The 22425-nt window shown below is 40.8% G+C and overlaps 1 protein-coding gene across 12 annotated transcripts in view; it reads right to left on the bottom strand.

The window, feature by feature from the left end:
- The window catches only part of ntng1a (netrin g1a), a 122225-nt gene that overhangs the window by 26273 nt on the left and 73527 nt on the right, over nucleotides 1-22425 (bottom strand). For all 12 annotated transcript variants that reach the window (XM_051940755.1, XM_051940746.1, XM_051940747.1 and 9 more), the window contains exon 4: nucleotides 6648-6820. In XM_051940755.1, coding sequence (XP_051796715.1) covers nucleotides 6648-6820 — 173 coding nt within the window. The remainder of the gene's footprint in view (nucleotides 1-6647; nucleotides 6821-22425) is intronic.

Below are 22425 nucleotides of genomic sequence, written 5' to 3'. Positions count from 1 at the left end.
TATATAGCGATCCATATACAGTAACTGTGTTCAAGCACAAACAATGAGATTTATTTTTCAGTGGCATTATCAGTTCCTGTGGGATTTGCCATTGAAATACTTCCCCTGCACAAGAGGGAAGATCAATCAGACAATCTATATTTGTGTGTCTATGCGAAGGAGTGTGATGTTATATGTGTGTGTGTGTCTGTGTGTGTGTGTGTTAGGTTTCCACAAGCCACAATCAACACCTCCCGGTAGGACGAGGAAACCGATAATCAGACTGGAGTTTCTGGAAGCTCTGCGCTTAATGTGCACAACTTAGAAAACAACGGCAGAAAATGCAATTTGTAAGAAATAATAATTGTTTCTATTGTGACCGTCACCTCCAGATAGAACAAGTGCTTACTATCAAGCTAATCTGGGATGCGGTATATGCTAAATGCTCAGTGTGAGGAATCATGCCAGAGAAATCCACTGCAAGTCCACGCCTTTCACCGCTTTGATCAAAGGAGATCCACAAACTCTGAGGCTCGCTTCAGCTAAATCTGAACAAGTGTCTCTTAATCCTGTGCTGATTCAGTGATACACATTTGATCAAGATGCACAAGGAACAAATGAAGACCTAATTTTTGGAAATGTTATGCATCATTAAAGGAAAAAAGATTATTTGCAAAAAATCTGAAAAAAACCCAGCAGCCTGTTTCACTACTTCCTGTGTGCGACCATTTAAAAAGTCTAGACGCTGGCACCAAAGACTTTCAATTAGTGGTGTCAGTCAAAACATCACACAACAAATAACTCCTCTGCTAGTCCCTCAACAGACTAAAGGATGTATTATGTACAACTGTGTGATCATCATAAAAAGGAAATGGCTGCAGGGGATGAGTAGGATATCTTATTATGGCTGTCATAACAGCTATCATCCAACTCAACGGCTGAACATTTACAAGGCTGTCACCGTGCAGCAAGGCCGCACTCGGCTTACGTAACTTCACCGCTTATGTCACCATGTAGACACAGGTCACAACCTTCAACAGCCTCTCTCTATTCATCCTCGCAAGCTTGTCTTTCACTGGTGCCATTTGCCCTGGATGAAGACAGACTGTCTCTATCCATGGGTGAATAACTACATAATTACATGAAAGTAGTCTGCAGGTGGGTTCGAAATTATTTTTTGTGTGCAGATTCAAGTTTATTCTAGCAACTTTTACAGCGATAAATCATCCAGATGCCCTTCTATCCTTAAGGTAAAGGAAAGCAGCACTACTTTGCATTTCTCCACACGCATTCATATGTCTTTCACTATTTTTTAAATTCGCTCTGCTGTGTGTGGATTTCAGCCCAAGCCCATTTGCTCCTGTAAGATCTTTAAAATAGGTTATGGACGCATGATTTCATTTTTTGGTCGGCACTGTAGTGTAAACAAACGTTACTCAGCCATTACTAAGTGTCTCATTTGTTATGTGCGTACACCTGTCAGTTGCAGCATTAAAACCATCGACAGCTGGAGTGTGTACCACTGATCATCTCATTACAATGCACTGTGGGCCCTGCATTCATGTGGATGGTATTTTGACACCCACCTAGACCACACTAAGCACAACTCTCCCTGGCAACAATACCCACCTCCTCCAGCAGGTTAATATGACCAGGCTTGTACTGGAAGAAGTCAAATCCACAGTGGCCCCACCCTGCAACCTACAGGACCCACAGGATTTACAGCTAATGTCCTGGTCCTGGGCATCTTAAGACACCCCCAGAGGGTCAAGAAGCCATGACCCACTGAGTCAGAGCAGTTTTGGCAGCATGAAGGGGAGCCTGGTGGTAGTTCACTAGTGGCAGCAATGGCACAGAGGACAGAGCAGGGTTTGGGCACACAGGCAAGACTCTCTGGTGGGATCACATCATCATTTTCTTTACTGTTTTTGTTAATCAGAAAAATCACCAGATCTATGCTCCACAAGCATTTGTAAATGTTTCCAAATGTACACTACCATTCAAAAGTTTAGGGTTAGAAACACTCAGAAATGTCCTTATTTTTTGAAAGAAAACAGATTTTTTCAGTGAATCATAAATACAGTCTAGACATTGTTAATGTGGTAAATGACTATTCTGGATGGAAACAGCTGATTTTTAATGGAATATCTCCATAGGGGTGCAGAGGAACATCTCCAGCAACCATCACTCCTGTGTTCTAATGCTACATTGTGTTAGCTAATGGTGTTTAAAGACTCATTGATGATTAGAAAACCCTTGTGCAATTATGTTAGCACGTGGATAAAAGTGTGAGTTCGCATGGAAAGCATGGAATTGCCTGAGAGACCCCAAACTTTTGAATGATAATGTATTACCTCCAGCAAAACTATTGCTTCAGCAGACTGTCCCACCATGATATAGCCATACTTTTAGAAAATTAGGAAGGTCATAAACTGAAGAAGAATCAATTAATCAGCTTTTGGTGCAGAAGGCGCAAACACATACTCATTCATAAAATCAGCTTCTGATGCAGATCCAGAAGCAGATGGAGAATTTTGTATCATTTCCTCCTGTCGAAATATCAAATCTAATGCATTGTGCTGCCTTAACTGAAGTCAACTTTCTCACTGTGTTCTGTCGGGTGTCAGTCAGATGTGAAGTAAGTTCAAGAAGCTTTCTGGACTTGAGCTAACGAGGCTAATCTCTTCCTCCAACCTACCTTCACACTGCATGCAGACAGGAACGATTTTTTCTCCAAATCAAGTTTTCTGTTTAATGTGCAAATAAGAACCCTGGCTTTAATATAACATTCAGGATACATTTTTCCTATTTGAAATCAACTTTTCAGAGGCCACCAGGAACTGCCCCCCTCCACCGACGGCTTCTATTTCCCTCTGTATCCTCAGCCCTACAGTGAAATGAACTGCCATGGTTAATTCTCGAACTGATCCCTCTCCTTCTGTCTCCACAGAGGAAGGAAGCGAGAATGAGTGAGGATGAGAGAAGGCTGGGCGGGGTGGGGAGTGTGTTGGGGGGAGTGAGAGACCTAGACGGAGAGAGGGAAAGCGAGAGAGGCAGAGCCACCCCAGAAGGCTGAGTTAGCTGTGACAGAGAGTGATACCCACTTCCCCTCCTTCTATCTCTGCCATCCTTTTCTTTCTTCATCACTTCTTAAATCCCGTTCTTCTTCTGCGCTCCCAACACAGCGCCATTGTAGGACGACACATCACGCCCCAGCCCCATCCACACCCCCTCCGAATGATGATTCATCGACCTCCTTATCGCATCAGACGACTTGATGGGCATAGTAAAAAGAAATTAAATCTTAATTAAATTTTCATCTTTGACAAATTTGTCTCTGCAGAGCTGCCATATGCTCGCTGGGTTTGGGGGAAAACACTGAGAGGGAAGGAGACTTTTGGAATCAGTGTTGAATGGGTCTTGAAGATTACAAAACAGCACAAGGTGTGTTTTTCTGTCAGCCTTGTGCACATTCTTTTCTATTCAGGAGGGATAACCTTGCATTCCTATAGATTTTTCACAGCGTTATTACATTATGGATTTTTCCACCTCCAAGACAAAATATAATAATGCACTTTATACTAGGACTGTTTTTCATCACTCGCAGGGCAAAGGAGAGTGTGTGTGTGTGTGTCCTTGTGTAGCTACGAATGTGTGTGTGAAAGCTTTGAGGAGCGCAGGTCTAGATGAGCACCTGTGTGTGTGTCACCTTTTTTAATAATGTGCTGTCAATCTGGGCTCTGGGAACGGCCATTTCACTAACCCTCCCTAAGTCTCATAACTCCGATCCTCTGGGAGGGAGAATAAGTCATCAGTGGCCGGTGGCCGAGAGTTCTCCAGTGGCGGTGAGAAAGGCAGAAACCACAGTGGATGCAATAAGGAGACAGGGCAGGGATAAAAGTTGGGCTTTCAATTAATACCTACACACTTGAACTTATTGGCTGTACAGGTTCCTGCTGCCCATCACTCTGTTTTAGCTGATACATATGAGGAACACTGGCTGCTGTGGAGCCGTGTGTTAATGTGAGTTCGTAAGGAGAGGACAACAAGAATGGGATAATGCTGACTTTTAATGTTAAATGTAAATGCTATATCCATTGATTCATTCATTCGTTCCTGGCACTGTAGAGTCTCCAGGTGAGATGCTGGACCCGGATCATCTCACAGCTCATCACATCCGTAACACTAAACTACTGTATGTACTGAGCGCTGTCCGACACCGTGTCCTTGCTTTCTTTGTGCCCCAGCAAGAGCAGATGTTGCTTTTCTGTCAGGGAGCAAAATAAATAAGAAGAAGCCAGAGTTTAGGGAAATGGAAATTCTAATATATTCCAAAATTTGTCTTGCTGGTAAAAAGCTTTGCATTCTTCCCTCTTGTCAAGGAAAGTTTCACTGTCGAGCCTGATATCACAAACAATGGCCTTCATGCTAGAATTATTTCTTTTTACTCTCAGAAAGAATCTTTCCTAACTCTCTCACTGCAGTTTGCTCATACATAGCATTCAACAAACTCATTTCAACCTGAGCAGCATTTATTTTTTGGCTGCTTGGGGCAGTGGAGATGAGGTGGAAACACTGGATTCACATATCACCACCTTTTCAGTTTACATGGCATTTATGGTGCAATGTGATCACTCATTTGAAGACATGACTCTGGCCACTTTCTCCAATATTCACTCACTTTAGCTTAATTTCTTTGCTTCTACTGTTTGATCATCTGTATAAAAAATTAGCCTACATTACTACACAATTCCTCTAGTTATATCTGCTCATTTTATTCAAAAAACTGTATTTCAAGAGTAAAAACAACAAGATTTTTTTTAAAGAGGAAAGGGCCAAATATCAAATATAGGACTACATTAACCAAAGTTGCTCAAGTTCTGTACGAAGAAAGCAAACAGAAAAAAGCTCCTCATATGATGCGATGTTACTAGAAGACTTTAAGAGGTTGGCCCACTTATTTCATCTCAAGCAGGGGTAAATAATTGCCTCTACTCTACATTAGCATTGCAGCTGTAGCTGGACACCATTATTTATTAACTGTAATCCATACCCTGCATTGGTGTAAAGGCTTCGACTCCTACATCAGCAGGACTTTAAAATATAGTAATGCCAGATCATGAAGACGTGACGGCAAATTGTAGCCATAGTGACCGATATTAACCTGTTAGGTAAAGATGCGCTCACAAGTAGATCTTAAAAACTGAATAAACTGGGGAAGCCTTTTGACAGTATGCATTTGTAAATCACGTCTTGTGTGCAGGATTGAGAGAATTGCACGTAGTAGCGACTTAAATATTCTTATTTTTCCCAGGATCATGTCAAATCAGAAATAATTGGTGAATGAAACATTCCCTTCTACTTTTTCAAAAGTGTGAACAGGAAGGCAGCACATGGTTAACAGTCCAGGGTGGAAACACTTGTATTTGCATCACAAAGCAAGGCGGAATCACTCAGGATTTATGTTCCCTGTGGGATATTGACGTGGCGGTAATAAAGATTTTCATTTTTGTTTTTCCCACCAGAAGGTAAAAAAAAATAAAAAATCACTAGGACTAGAGGTGCTGCTCAGCCACACATGCAGTAATCATCTCTCTGTCTTATTACCACCCCTTTATTTTTTGTTCTGTTGGTGCTACTGAGCCAGAATATTCACCACAGTAGTGTTTATTTCATAAGGTCTGCGAGTCACTTCCACCGTTGAACACAGTTTAAAAGAAATAACTTGAAACTGAAAGGCAGTGAGAAGTGAAACCCTGATACTGCACACTCAGTTTGTTCACATACTGAGGTGTGAGCATGTGTGACCTTTTCAATCAAAGCGCTGACTTGATGCTGTGGGTGTTTTGTAAAGGATAGGCAGACGGTAACGAAGAGTGAAGTCAGACACAGGGCATCTGCTACTGCTGCTGCTTTTGGGCAGTGTTTTCTTACACTTGTGTTAACATGGGGTCAGGAAGGAGGACTCTGAGATAATCCTTCTGCAACTACTGAGAAGCTAAAAAATGCAGAATGTTCTGTGCATACCAAGTTGTTAATATAGAGCAAACACTTCTCTTGTATGTATCCTCATTTATTGCTGCAGTACAAGTTCTAAACTTGCTTTGACAATTCTGCTTTTTAAAAATATCTTCAGTGCTCATGTTCTCTTTGCAGATTCAGTTTACCCAAATGTAGCCTAATTTGACATGATTTTTGAAAGGGCTAAGTATAATTCCAGCTACTCAAAATACACTTCATTACATCACAACATAGTGCTACCAGACCAGACAACAGAATAGAGAAATACATCCTTTTTTTTTTTTTTGCTTTACTGCACCCTGTTCTTGATTTTGGTCGTGTTTGTTTCCACATCACATATTGAATAAGTTTGTCTCACCACCGTCTTTTCTTTTCACCTCTTTTGCTTTGTTGAAACTCTGTTAATTCTCTCACTTTGCTTTGAAACGTCTCACTCCTAATGTGGTGACAGTCCAAGATGACACATGCGATACTGCTAATTGGGATACAACTTGAAATTTAGTTTAATTAATTCGACAAATTCTTCATTATTATAGCGTGCATATGTTTGTGTATATGATGTATACTAATTCCTGCGCTGTCATGTCACCTACTGCTGTAATTAGTCAGCATGTCAGCGGCGAGTGTTTGTGTGTTTTTGTACTCACAGATATTAGCCGTGCCCTTGGGGATGGGCAGGTAGGAGCCAGCGCTCCACGCTCGCCCCTGGTAGTTCCTCTTACAGCGACCGCAGTCGGGCCCGGTCGTGTTGTGTTCACACTCGCAGCTCAACTTCTCTTTGTCATAGACGCAGCTGTTGGCATGAAGATTGCACTTGCACCTGTCAAAGAGGGGGAGGAGGGGGCGGGGGTAGGCAGAGGACAGCTAACATGAGTGAATTTTCCGGCGGTGAATGGAAAAACAGACGGCTTTTATTTTGTCGGACAATGCGGCTGAAGGGCAGAGCGTCCTTGACTGGCGGTGGCATCGGAACACAGTCGGAACAGTTAAAACAGTTGCTTCCTCAACTTCAAGAGGCGCTAGTTCAAAGGAGGCAAGTGACTGCACAAGCAAATCTGGCATCATTATTTCCTCTCTTTTCTTCTCCCTCCTCTCCACCCGCGAAGGTAGCCCAGTTTTAATTGTCCCACTGGAGGATGCATAATTGTAGTAAGGTCACAGTCGACGGGCGAGGGGAGATCGGGAGGGAGAGGGACAAAGAGGTGCGAGGGGGACGCCGAGGAAAGCAAGCCGAGTTAAATTGTGGAACAAGCACTTGGAGAATGAAGGAATTGAAAGGCTTGTAGCTGTGCAAGACGATGAATAGCTCAGAGTTAGCCAGAGGGCAGCATGGAGCAACAGCACGACTACCTCCTCTATGACAAATTAATATGAGATGAGATCTCAGAAGCATATTTTCAGTTTGGAAAGAGGGACTCCCTTAAGGTACACTAAATCCTCACTCACATCCTGCTCACCAGAACCGCCATTTAACAATAAATTCATTTTCTGCCGTGGCTGGATGAGTATTGAGGGGATATCTATCTGTTAAATTAATTTATGAGCCTCTTGCAGCATGAAGTACTTGGAGGGATGTAGAAAACTTAGAATTTCTAGACCTTTGCGGCAGACAACAACGTGTGCTGTGAAATGTTCCACACAAACATGGTGAACAGGGACAACACATTTTGAGATAGCACCTTGAGCTATTAAACATTTTTATGTTAGAAGTAGGTGAAAATTCTGAGCCTGTAAGCAGAAGCATTGCATTTCTCAATCTTTTATATGTAGCGACTGTCTGTCTTTGTCGATGTAATTAAGCTACATCAAACACCGAATGTTTTCATTGTTTTTCTGTTCACTGTGTGGAATCTCTCACAGGTTGATGCTCTAATGCCACTATTTCCAAAGTGCCAATACCTGCAACAGTCATGTCTGATTACAGATAAATAGTTCTGTGTCTGTCTTTGTTTTTTTTTTTTTGAAGATATAAAAATATATAAAAGGCAGGCAAGAGTCGGGTAAAATGGCACTACGTATTCAAACTTTTTTTTTACCCCAGTACTTTTCACTCATCTATTTTTTCTTCTCTTTCCATTCATTCTCAAGGCATCAGCAGGGACATGGAGGTAAAGGTGTTGCAGGAGCAAAGAGATGGCACAGATTAAAACAGATAAAGTATTAGTGAGAAATTCCAGTACCAGCTGGTCTCTTTCACCCCACACATTCAGCCTCACCACAGCTGGATTTTTGAATAAATATAATAATTCCAAGGAAAGGCACAGTCTTAAACCGCTCACTGGTCCTTGACCTTGATACTAAACCACCAGTCTGCTGTTTGCCACAAACTTCAGGGCTCTGCTGAATGAAGGGATGAACACAAGAAATGTCACCAGTAGCAAATGTTTGCAGTTGTAGCTAACCAACATAAATTCTTTAAATAAGGTTGCTAATATGGCTTTTGGCTTTTTGACATCATTCTGTCATCATGAGCATGCTATGTGCTCATACAATTTAACAACACCAACTCAGTTACAATAATTTTAAGTATTCATATTATATTCTTTTAAATCATGTCATATCACGCTTATAAGCATAATAGTCTGGTCTGGGACACCCAGTGTTTGGAGTTAGCACTTGTAGCTCATAAAATATTAGAAGTGCAAAAGTAAATAGTCTACACCTTTTATTTTTCATCACGCCGGATATATTTTTAATCAGTATTTTAATATCTTATGCTGCTCGGTCTCAAAAACACTTTTTGACACTCTTGGTCTAGTCTTGGAATTTACCACATTTTTACTCTGTCTTGTCATGTCTTGTCAGACAGAGACGATTCTTGATTTAAACCACAAAGAGTTCATCTGAAAAGAGTTTCCAAAGGAAAACACACATCTGTAGGTGAATTCAGCAATGCAAAGCTTACTGAGTGACAAGTCAAACTTTTAAATATCAATCTGCCTCTGCATCAAAACTCTTTAGAAATCCTCTCAGAACTCTCCCAAAGAGATTCATTGAATATAAGCTATACATATTAGGTACATACTAGCTTTGGTGGTGAAATGCAATGGTCTGCAAGTTCCACATTTTATCATCTGTTATGCAGTATGGAACCTGCACTGGTCTGGTCTCGGTCTCCATTTGCTCCTCTAGTACCTTAATATTTACTTGATCCCAACCATAGCCTATAGATATAAGATGGATATAGCCACTGTGACATCACTGATTGGTTTGAGGATTACCACGATGAAAATTTGATGGATGCCATTTAGATTTTTAAAACTGAATATAACAAGCAAGTGGTAGATCTGGCAGAGACTCTGTAGCACCTTTTCAATCACCAGGTATGCAAAAAGAACACCCTGCTTTATCGTCGATTTTCCTCTAAATGGGACCATAATCTCCAAAATAAACATTATGTTCTATTAAACGAGACTTGAAACAATCAATTGAGACCATAAATTCATTAGGAAAATGTTTACTGAGGAAACAAATCTAGTGAGAAGTAAGGTCATTTTCTCACAGACGTGTATATAATCAGACTTATTTTACCACCAGAGGAGTCGCCCCCTGTGGGTGATTACAAATAATGCAGGTTTAATTTGGCATTGGTTTGACTTTCTTTAATCTTAATGGCTCAGTCAGTCTTCAATATTAGATTTATAGTCTCTACCTCGTCTCATTTGTGGGTTGTCCTGTAGTAAGAGGTTGTTAATGGAAATCAGAGGGCACCCCAAATTTTCTAACCAATGAAACCAAGAGAAGCAAACATCACTGATCTAAGTACAATGTCTGAGTTTTATTTTGAACTTTAGCTATAAATGTGACAGCTGGCCCTAAATGGATTTGACAGGGGAGCTGAAAGATTTTGATCAAATACAATCCAGCCAAATGCAGCCAGGACGATGAAATTCTATTTGGTCACGGACGTTCTCAGTAATACAAACATTACCGCCACTCTCCTCTCAGTTCAAAAATCTTTGTCCAATCCACAAACTAAAGCAGTGGCATAAAGGGAAACAGAAAGAATGCACAATGAACAATTTATTTCAACTGCTCACATTAGTCTGGTTGCACTGACACTACAGGCAGCGATTTATATCTGGGCACGTCCAGATAAAGCAGAGCTCACATTTTTCATGTTTGTTTGAATTTTCACCCTGGTTACGGTATTTCTCTGGTACCAATGTTCAAAAAACAATGAAGAAATAAAGAAATAAGTGCAGAAATTCTTTTGCTTCACAGACATCATTTGGATGCAACTTTAGGAGTTCAAATTAAGCAGCCTGACTGTGACATCCTTTAGTTACAGTGGATTAAAGCTTCCGCAACAATCATAATAATGTCCAGTCAACAGTGAGATGTAGTGAGATTGATTGAGAAAAGATGCTGCAGTTAAGTCAATGTATAGTTAAAACCAAGACAAGATCAGAACACATCTGATGCAGCTCTGCTCGGTGTGTTTTCTCACTTTTCTGTTGTATAAGTTTGATTTTCAGACAGCATATATGTGTGTGGAGCGAGGTAGGCGATGTTTTGTGAAACGACTTCACATGGAGCCCTTTGTGGTTTAACCTTCAGCTTCTTTTAACATCGGCAACATTTTAATCAGCGTCCAGAAATGATAGCGCCGTCGGCATAATGATGGAGACCGCCAGTGAGGCCCACAGGGTCTCATACCCACCAGCTCTGTTGTGCTTCCAATCAACATTGGCTCCTGGATGTGGATACCAGGGAGGCTCATTCACTGCTGGAGCAGCAACAACATCTTCAGAGAAAGAGCAAAGTAAACTAGTATTTAACAGCATTTCAATAGCAAATTTCCTCCAGGGCTTCCCATGCGATGCAGTGTCTTCATTTCCTATTGGCCCTGCTTCACTTTGAAAGCTCTGCGGGTTGTCTTCTCCTGGCTTTCTATCAGTCTTTGCATCATTCTCTTCATATCTCTCTTCTCCATCCACCTATTGGTCTGTCATTTTTAACTCTGCTCCAGCATCTCCCATTAATAAATATTCATGGAGCTAAGGCGTCTTTGTTTTTGTGTGGTGCTCTCAAAGTGATATTGCTCAAGGCATTATTGAGTGTGCCAGCCACCGCCTGTGAGCTAAAGGTCCTGATATGTATTCATAAAATTACCCATGAGGCTGTGAGCTCAAATTGCTACACTGGCAAAAGAAAAAAAAAAAAAAAGGAGGGAGGAAGAAACTGTCACCGAAGTTCTGATTTCATTTTGTCACAAAGAAAGCAGCAAACATATTCTATATCTGACAAGGGTTTAAAGTTCTCCTTAAAAATGCTGGAGACAGTAGATACTGTTGGCCGCAAATTTATTATTTTTCTTTGCTCTGGTGGTGCAGAGCTGCACGCTGAGACTTAACTTACCTGGAGCAGTTTGTCTATGACCTCTGCAGTATAGGATTCTGATTGACACCATGGGTGCCGACGACATATTGCGCCTTCCCACTGATGATGCCGGCAACAACAAACAAAAACAAGGGAAGATAAAGGCCCTGGTTCTCAGAAAAACACCAGTTTCCTTTCTATCACTTCAGCCTCTATCTACATAACGCTGCTCAGCCAAGTTCGTTCTCAGCCATCGTTCTATTTCGCTCATATGTGGCATCAAAGCCAAAAGTATCAACCACTAATTAATAGTAATTATCCACAATCCAAGCCTACAACATCCCCGATGCACAAAGCTGCTGATCCCAACAAATTGAGCCGACTAAACTCAACATGGTCCTTAAGTGGGTTAACTAAGTGAAGCAATTAAATTTCAATCTAACGCCCAGGTGTTTTCATACGCAAGCCAACTGGGTCAAATGCTCGGTTAATAAACGCTTTTTTAGCGCTTGTCTGCATTCGGTGTCGGCTGCAAATGAGCGACAACACACCGGGGGTTGCAAGGGGCAGGCGGTGGGGTGGGGGAGTGGCGAGGGGCAGCTGGTTCAGAGAGCGCTACGGCTTAATTATGTGTGATGAAATGAAATAGCAAACAGGAGAGGCTGGGAAAAGAAGGTCTTGAGGTGTGTGCAAAAGTGATTTGTTGTCGGTGTAATGGTTAATTGCGCACACAGAATGAGATCCACTGTACAATATATTTGTTCCACCTGATCTTCCCCAACTCACACCTCTTAAAGTGATACAGACTACTGGGTCCTTCCCCGTTGTGCCGCTTGCAGCTGCTGTCTGAATTGACTTTAAACGGATCAACCTGCCTGCTAACGCGTTACCTGCTAATTGCCTCCTCTACCTCTGTCCCCTGGCCCACGGTGCATTATGGGAAGTGGAAAGAGTGAGATCTCAGCACAAGCTCTCCTGGGAGGGACCTCAGCCCCCCCACCTCCCTCCTCCTCTCACTAGAAAATAGGCAGTAAGAGAAAAATGGAGGCTGTGAGAAAAAATCATGACAGCTTTCCTGTGTTATTTCTCTTAAACATCAATATTTGGTTCAATTTGTGAGCTGATATGGCGTGAGTAAAAATACATTTACAGAGCCAGTGATGTGATCAGTCAATACAGTATATGTACAGTTTAACCTAAGAGCAATGCTGATGATAAACACGAAACATCTATAACATTAAGACCCCTTGAGAACTCCTCAACGTGAAACACAACATTTACACATGCTGACTACTGGAGTATTTAGCCACGGTACATTGCCATAAATGTGTGGCAACCACCTTTAGATCGAATAAAATGAGGTATATGGGTTTTTTAATAATTACATTGTAAACAGGTGCATATTCAGCCTTATAACCTTTCATTTTGTTTGATGTATTTGGACAGCAGGCAGCTACAGAGAGTATGCAGGAAACAAGGTGTTGCAAGAAATGATTTGAGGCCCAGAGAGGCATTGCTAGCAAACACAATTTTCATTATTTCTAAAGATGTTGCGTGCATGAAGAACTTCATGTCCGGGGGTTAATTCTCTGCAGAACCTACAGTCAAAACTGTTCAGTGGGAATATTGGAAGCGTATACTTAGGAGTAGCCAAATAAGCCTTTGGCACACAAAATTAGGCTGTTCAGTCTCACCAAAAAATGTGCGATGGCTATGATGGTCAACAGCACAAAACAGAAAAAAATTACAGAAAATTACAGAAAAAAGGGTAATCACAGGGTTGGCATTTGTTATCATAGCAACACAGAGACAAAAACTGAACGTTTTATTTAGCATTTGCACAGGCGTATTTTAACCCTAACTATAATCTTTTCTATAACTTAATCAGTTTTGTGCCTAAAGTTAACCAAGCAAACAAAAGGAAGCAGCGACCGAGAACAGCAAATGAAACTAAAGAGCGACACAAAACTGGACCAATGGGATTCAAATGGGCAAAAGTCCTGTAACATATGCCTCCGGCCTCCTTACACAGACTTTATTGCTATACATATGAAGTAACACTTGCGAGTCATGTGATGCAGTTGAAATGAATGGGCAAAAACCCGCACCACTGTACGATAGCTAATGGCAGGCAACTCAAAAACTTGGATTGTAAAGAAAAGACGGCCATATCCACTATGACGTGACCCATTGGATTATGGATGAATGTTTAATTTAACGCTTGAGATCTGCAATCAACTGTCATTATTTTGGTCTTCTGAAAGTGGAAATAATAAGGGAAGGATGGATCTGAAGAAGTTTAGGACACTATTGACAGTGACACCTTCATGACCTGTCAACACGAGGTAGCCCAGCCCTAATACATATCCTATTTTATTGTCTAGAATTATTCTAAATGGGATCACAATTAAAAAGAATCAACATTATAATGTATAAAGAAATCTTGAAACTAATGATTGGGACCATAAACGTCTTAGGAAAATGTTTTTTGAGGTATTTTCGAGTGTATTTTCCAAAGGACTCCTATATAATCAGACTCTTTTGTAACTAGGTGTCGCCCTCCAGTGGTTCATGACAGAGTGCAGGTTCACATTTCATGCTTTTAAACCAGTGGACAGGTCCATCATTATACCATTCCATGCTCTCAATGTCCAACAGTCTTTTCTAAAGGTTTGTCTCGTACACTCTGGTTTTATCATGACTTGGTCTTGAATAAACACAAACAGCTTGTCTCACTTGCATTTTTTCAAACCCAAAGGCTCCGTCTTTTTTTAAACATGGTTAATGCTTAAAAATCTGAGGATTTAGAATTTTTTCAAAATAATGAAACTGTTTTCATGAACGATTGGGTGGTTCTTGCTTTCTGTTGTATGAGCTCATTATCAGTCTGAAGGATTACAAGATCTTCCAAAACTAACACGCTTAGATAATAAATATTTAGTTTTAGTCCCTCAGCGACATAAGCAGCCGCACGATGTCAAGAAAATTACCAGTAACATCCTTGTCATCGGCTCCGCAAGTTCCTCTGTTGTTCGATGTATTGAGGTAAATGTGCTGCCTGCCTGCATCAATCCGTCGAGCCATCCATCTATTGAATCTTGAGCATTACTAATGTATGGAGTTGGACATGCTATCCAAGCAGGAGTCAATCAAGAGGTCTTTACTGCAGTGACATGCCAAGGCCAGTTCAATATAATCGACCATGCTGGGCCCCACTGATACTGCTTTCAGCTAAAGACTGGCTGTGGACCCGGCGGCAGAAAATGCACTGCGGAGGCGTGAGAAAGCTCCATCGCTTGGAGCATAGTGCCATGCAGAGCTGAGGCGAGCCGGGTGGAGAAGGGACATTAACTGATCTTGTCATTTCATAAGCAACATCACTACTCAGAGGCCTGAACGGAAGTATCCCAAAATGCTGCACAATCGATCAGTTTGGGTCGGTAGCTAGTCTTCAGACTGCGAGAGGTTACACTGCATTTGACCCAGCGGGTGTGTGTGTGTGTGTGTGTGTGTGTGAGAAGAGGGGGGTGTACATGTGTGAGTGAGCATGTGTGCTGCTTATCTGTAGCACACCAATTTTGCTTCATTATTCTTATGTTTTTGAGCAAAGACATCAATTAATAAAATGTTGTTTACTTCAGTATAATAATTTGATTCATTAAAAAGTAAAATAAAAAACTGATGGACTATTATTAATACTGGTGTCACTGTTTTAACAATTAGCGATCTCAGGGATAAACAACTACAGCATCAATTTAACAGAATTAAAGATAGAAAATAATGAAAGCCAATACTTTTTAGTTGTAATCTGTTATCTTGTTGCTTCTTACTAATGTCACTAGCCATTAAACTTTGGCAGCCCTCTTCTTTGTTACTTAATCCCAGTGTCTGGAGTAGACATTTCCCATGGCTACACCCACCAGGGGCCATAATCTGAAACCAGAGTAGGGCCCAAAGAGCAGGTGTAATTACAGAAAATGCTGGCAGCTTCCCAGCTAACAGAGGGGTTAGCTCATAGCATACTTAGCATCTCTTTACTCTGCTTAAACCTCGGGTGAGGGTCATTAGCAGCTCAGGTGGTTACTGTGTTCATTGTTGTGTTGAAAACAAAAGTCAGTGGTAGACCAGGGAGGCAAATGTTGAAAATGAGGAGATGCATGACATCCTGGTGATTAATGAGCAGCACAAGATGTAGGGGAAAAAAATGCTTGAAGGAGCGTGTGCAGGTGTGTGTGAGAGAACATCCAGATCTGGAGAGCTGCATACGGTTTGTGAGTGTTTACATATGGGCCATAGCTTTTGTCACTATTTAACTGACCTCTGATCTCAATTGTGTGCCTGCAAAAACAAAGGCTTACAAAAGCTGACAGGTTTTGCGGATTATGTATTAAAAGGATTTTCTGTACCTAAGCCTGCAGAATGTTGGGGGGAAAAAATGGTTCCTGAAACTGATTTATTATTGCAGATTTAATGCTACAGCAGGGGGTGGTGGCGTAGCTGGGATTTAACATCTGGGAAAAGCAGGTGTAAAACTTAACATATTTATTTATTTAGTCAGTTGTTTTTTAGAGCACAAAGAGAGAGAGGCGGAAAGTGAGAAAGAAAACCAGAGAAGCAGACAGATAATGGTGATGTCTTTAAGAGAACAGAGAGGAACCAAAAGAGAACATTTAATGTTGTTATTATTTCAGTAAAACTTACTTAATAAACACACACACAAAGAAATCGCCTGTTTCTTCTTACCTCCTCCATTCTGCACAATGTGGCTGCAACTAACATCTTTGGTTTTATCAATTCATTTCTTAATTATTCATCCTTTTAGCCATCTATTTCCTTCTACCACAGTTGGATTGCAGCGAAAGCAGACTACACAGGACATTCCAGACATTCCTCTTCCCGTTCCTCCTGGGGATCCGAAGGCATTCCTAGGCCAGATGAGATATGCACTCCCTCCAGTGAGTTTTGGGTCTAATGCAGGGTCTCCTCCCAGTTGGATATGCCCAGGTTACCTTCAAATTACACCCAGGAGGCATCCGAATCAGATGCCCGAACCACCTCAGCTGGCTCCTTTCGACGCAAAGGAGCAGCAACTCGATTTTGAGCTCCCACTGGATGTCCAGCTCCTCACTCTTTTCTCTAAGGTTGGAGCTCAACTACAATGCAGAAGAAACTTATTTAGGCTGCTTGTATCCATGAGCTCATTCTTTTGGTCACTACCCAGAGATCCTGATGATAGGTAAGGAATGGAATGTAGAGTTGCTGATAAATCAAAAGCTCTACCTTCCGACTCTGCTTCCTCTTTACCACAATGGTCTGATACAACACCCACATTAATACCTGTCCATCTCATGGTCCCATTTACCATCATTTAAGACCGAAACAATTAAATTTAAGGTTCTGTATCATTCCAGGTGAAGCAGAGCAAAATGTATTTGTGATTTAACTTCTAGGGAAGGCTGCACAGTGGGTCGGTGGTTGGCACTGTTGCCTTGTAGCTCCAAGATCCTCGGGGCCTGGGATCTTTCTGCATGTTCTCCCTGTGTATATGTGGGTTTTCTACTGCTACTCCGGCTTCCTCCCACCGTCCAATAACATGCTGAGGTCAACTGATGATTCTATATTGTCCATAAGTGTGAGTGTGAGCGCACTTGTAAGTCTCTAGGGTCTCTATATGTAGCCCTGTGATAGTCTGGTGACCTGTCCACGGTGTCCCCTGCCTTCATCCTAAGTCAGCCGGGATAGACCTCAGCCCTCCCATGGCCCTAATGAGGGTAAAGTGGTGTTATAGATATTGGATGGATGGTTTAATGAACTCCTAGAGACAAAGTGGTAATTTTGCAGCATATAGCTTTACTGGGAAATAGGATATAGCAGACAAACCAAAAATCCCTTTTCACCCATCAACACTTGAGTATCAGCTGTATCGCAAAAGATCACTCCAAAAACAGAAACAACAACAACCAAAGAAAAAACAAAAACATTGAGCGACAGAAACCAACATTCAGCAGCAAAGTAAAAGATGTATGAAGATGGGGAGCTATCCGTTTCAGCACCGCAGAATCCCAACACAAGCTAAAAGAAACAACAGAGTGTTCGCAGAAGTGTGATCTGTCTTTTGACAGCAGATATATCAAGTCAGGACCATGTTTAAAAAGTTTTACAATCACAAGCATCTATCCATAATTGTTTTAGTAGCTCTAGCAAGCCTTTTGGCAGATTTCTGATGGGAAATTTTTAAAACAATCGCAGCTAAAAAAGGAGGGAAAATGAATCAGGTCATAGTCAGCAAAGAAGATGAAATGAAGGTAATAAAAATGTCAATTTGCTCAATGTACAAATACAGTCAACATTAATAGCTAAGTAAGGAAATAGAAAGGACAGGATATGTGTTCTGGCTGCAGTCTTCTTTGCTAAATTTGGCATCTTTCGGACATTCTTAAGACCGAGTTAAATATCATTCACATTTTCATCAACAATGCACCCTCAGTTCCTGAACACCATTTATAGCTGGCAATGTGTAAACACTCATTGGATACCTCTCTTTGTACTAAAGTAAATGTCATTTACTTACTTTTATAGCACAATTTGCGAAATTGAAAGTGAAAAAAACCCAACCTGTCCTGTATGTTTTGAAGTGGACTTGAGGAAGAAATGGCAAATCAGAGACTGGTACTAATGAGGATCCAAATAAAATAAAGGAACTGAATGATAAATGTGTCATTTAGACTCTTGACATTGGTTTAGTTTTGCTCTTTTGATGAAAATATGTATTAGCTTAAGTCATTCAATCACGTCATTCTCATTTTTGTGTTTATAATTGTAATATCTTTTTAGGCTTTTTTAGGTCACAGCTGTCGCCATCTTTGTTTGCAGTTACCATGGTTACTCTAGTCTTTCACGGGGTTAATGGAAAAGGTTCAGTGTCCATATCTCTTTGCTCCGCAGTGACACAGTTAATCTTATGATTTCCAAACACACTCTTTTTATTCGTCCTGTTCTACCCTTAAGCACTAGCATTAGCAGAGCTATGATGGGCTAAACATTGTGCATATTTAGAAGCTGAAAAGTTTTGAAAGGTTGAAACTCTGTTGTTTACAAATTTAAAATCTAAGAAAACTAAAAAAAGAGAGACTAAGTTTGAAAGGATTGTACAATGTTTTGATAAAAAAACTATAATCTCTGCAGTCATTATGTTGTATTTTAAATTCAATTATTCCCACTGTAGCATTTAATTTTTTGCTTGCTACTTTTTACTTCTACATCACATTTTCAGAGTTTTCACATTTGTCACTGTTCCACATTTGTCACTGTTCTCTGTGTTCATTGTTATCCAAATTTAAAATTCTGCAAATAATGAATCTTAAAATTAGTGCTTAAATCCTCAGTTCTGAAGAGCAAATCTTTGTGTTTGCTGATGTACATTTTCAACTCATATGCAAACAGTTTTTTTCAGAGCTTAGTTTTCCAAAAACCCACTTTTTAAAGTTCTGCCTACACAGTTGGAAATTCTGATCTGAAACTCCAGCCTACTGTTTGCCTCTCTACTGACATGCCATTCGAATCGGAGCCATACCCCTACCTGGTTAGGTGGGACTGGAAAGACTGTCCCGCCAATGGATGAGCAAACAAGATGCACACGTTATATTCCCTGGTGTTTCTAAGTAGGCAAGGACAGCAAATAAAATCAGCATTTGTTCACGATGTAAATGAAATAGAAGCTATTTATCTTAACACTTCTTTGGCATTGGGGTAATCAACCCTGCTCTTGAGCCTCTTGTTATTAGGACTAATCTTCGCGTAACTACTGGTGGTTCAGATGCCCAACCTCAAGTAGAACCAAAATCTTAAAGTTTTCACCATTTTGTTTCTGTTAATACTCCAACTAACTGCAACATTTGTGGTGATGCATATTTGTGCTGCCTTGGTTTAATTGTTTAGTAAGTCAAGAGTACTGAACTTTGCCCTGACCTTCTAATCACCATCCCCTAATATCACAATCCACTGCCCTTCGCAGCCATCAGCTTCCATCACTGAGACATCGTGCTGGAAAATTCTATACAGCACTTTTTCTTTGTTTGATTGTATTCTTCTCCTCTTTTGTCAGTTGCAGCTTCTATTGTACAAATCCGGTTCTGCTTGAAGGCTTAAAGCACCAATCAGATGGCCATACATAATGAGCGTCGGCATTCACTGGCCTCCGCAAAAGATAACTCGCTTCTCATGATTCAATGATCCATTATTAGGCAGTTTTTATTCATCACTCCCTGTCGTCTTCAGATCAGAATCAAAATATCTCGCTTGGGGAGGTTTAGGATCTTACCACATCGGCGCTGTCACTGTGTGTGTGTGTGTGTGTGTGTTTGTGCGAATTCACGAGGCGAATTAGACAAACAGAAACAGTATGATGATGCTGTCGACACTTCTCCCTCTGTTAGAAATGCTGTATTTGCTTCAGCTTGTGAGGGGGAAATACTGCATATGGATGTTTTCTTCTCTGATGAGACTCTCTTCTCATGTTGTTTGTGCCGATATGGCTAGCTGAGCGGGAGGTCTGACTGATGAGAGGATGGCAACTCTTTTTGGTACTTCAGATTGTGTTCTACTGGAGAACTAATCATCACTTTCTTTTACTTGGGTCAAAATGAGCGCTATAGTCTCCTTTAAATTCTCAGTTCATTAGCACGTGTTGTAGGGTCTCACATGTCCTATTTTTTTTACATCAATAAGTCGTTATCACATTAATTTTGCAAGACAAATACAAAATACCATTATGAGAACATAGCTAAATCTAAGTTTGTTATGTTCACTGTCAAAATTGTATTAATTCCCACAGTGTATCCTATAATAGCTAAGAATATGAAATTATAGGTATCATAGGAATTGTATTTTTGGGTTATGCAAAAATGTTGTGAATACCGTATTAAGTACCAACACCAGTGGTATTATCTCCTTTTAAGGAGCTGAAATAAAGATTTTTACGTTCTTAACATGTTGATCTGGTGTTTTAAACTGTTGGGGATCATATTATGAGATACACTATAAATACTCAGAGCGCAGTACTCCGCCAAGGCCGCTCAGTGGTTTTATCATTTCTGATGGATGAAATCTAGAAAAAATATTGTGGCAGAAATCACACCATAGAATGTGCCCATTTATTATAGATGTACCCACAAACAAAATGACCTGAGCACAGGCATGTGTTATGCATGTGTACGTTATGTATGGAATTGCTGAATTGCAGGACCTAAATATGCAGCGGGCGGTGGGAATAGATAGGACTCAGAAACACCCCCACAATTTAATCAGTTGTTCCTTGTATCATTTCCGATGGACAGGTCCCATAAGTCCGCAGCAGTGGATTGGTAGTAGGATCACAATCATGAGATGGTCAGCAGGCAGCAGACGTAGTTTTCATTTGTTGTCATAGTTACAGTGACGTCATGCTGCTATCTCGCAATGACACAGAAATCTTTTACAAACCCATGCATCCAGACTATAAGCCGCATCACTGTCAAAATCTAATCACTTGGTCCTTGTGTCATTTATGACCTTCCCTGAAAATTTCATCTAAATCCGTTGCTCCATTTTTGAGTAATGTTGCTAACAGACAAACTAATGCCGATCGTTACACAAGTCCACCGAAGCTCCGCCTCCTTTGTGGAGTAATAAGCAGTTAACATCATGACATTTCCACTATAATATTGCAGTTTACTGATGACAGTCTTAAAACATGGATTTAGAACTTCCAGGATTGTATACATCATAAACCAAAGGAAACGATCCTGTCAACTTGCTGGGTGGAGTGTTCGGTTTCATTACTGTTTCGACACGTATGGCTGAATTACTACAATATTACAATTGCAAAGTGTAGCGTAGTAGTGTTTGAGTAGAGTTGTAGGTAAGCTGGTGTGCTTTAGTCATTACTGTGTTTATTGCCATGTGCACAGTATGGAAACATGTTTCCCTGTAGAATGAAACTCTTACTCTGCTGTCCACCAAATGCCTAATGTGTCAGAATAAATGAAGAATAAGAATTACTGACGTATCATCGGGGAAGCTGTGGAATCTAAGTCATTAAATATTTCTAAATGCATGCCTGTAAAACACAGGGATGAGTTTTTAGGGGTTAAATCAACAACCATAGAGGGACTTTAAGTTGTTATGGCAACCCTGTGGGCATGCACTTGCCTTTTTATACATCAAACTCCCTGCTCCAGTTACCAATAAGCCACTGAATATCAACAATAGAGCCATGAGGTAATATGTAGAGACATTCTACATGGATGTAATTCTTAGAAGGCTAAAATAAGATGGGGATGAATTTAATTCAGTGCACATAAGACTAAGTTTTGCAGATTTCCTGGCAGACGAAGCAAAGAGTAAAGGAAATCTCACACATTAATGTTAAAGCAACACAATGAGTATAATCCATCATGAAACAAAAAGGGTCAAGGATGTGGTTTTAGTTTTTAAAAAACAATAGCACTGGAGTGGCTCCAAATCACCTTTCTATTTATCACACATAAAATCACATCCTGACTTAATCTGACTTACATTCTAAAACCTGCTGCTACAACCATATTTACCTACAGTACATCTTCATTTATACTAACATGCAGAACCCTAAGAAGGGATTGGTTTATGTTTTTCCAGATGCCATTCACTAACGCAAGTGTTGCCAGCGTCTCCCCCACCTTCGAACCAGTTACTGAATCATCAGTGTGGCAGTGGGGGCTGTAAGTGAAGGAGAGGTCAATGAGGGGATTACTCATGAAACCCTGACAGGAGGGCCCATTACGAGGGCGGCTGCAGCCGGGGAGGAGACAAGTCGAAAAAGGCCTCTCCATTAATGAAATGGGTCACCACATGAATGTTGAATGTGTTCTGTCGACAGCGAGGAAGAGAAAATGCCCGATATGCCTGGTTTCTGCGCTCAAGACCTCTTTTCTAGCACAATGGAGGAAATTGGCTACCCTAGCTTGAAGATAAAAAGGCTTTATGAGAAATCAGATGGAAAAATGGCTCATTGCACCCATTGAGGGTGTCATGGTTTTAATGTAGCACAAGTAAACACTTAGTAGTTAATCATTTGGTTTGTATATT

This window comes from Acanthochromis polyacanthus, chromosome 20 (genome assembly GCF_021347895.1).
Source record: "Acanthochromis polyacanthus isolate Apoly-LR-REF ecotype Palm Island chromosome 20, KAUST_Apoly_ChrSc, whole genome shotgun sequence".
Classification (NCBI taxonomy): domain Eukaryota; kingdom Metazoa; phylum Chordata; class Actinopteri; family Pomacentridae; genus Acanthochromis; species Acanthochromis polyacanthus.
The sequence above is the reverse complement of the archived record's forward strand: the minus strand, read 5'-3'. Positions and strand labels throughout refer to the sequence as shown.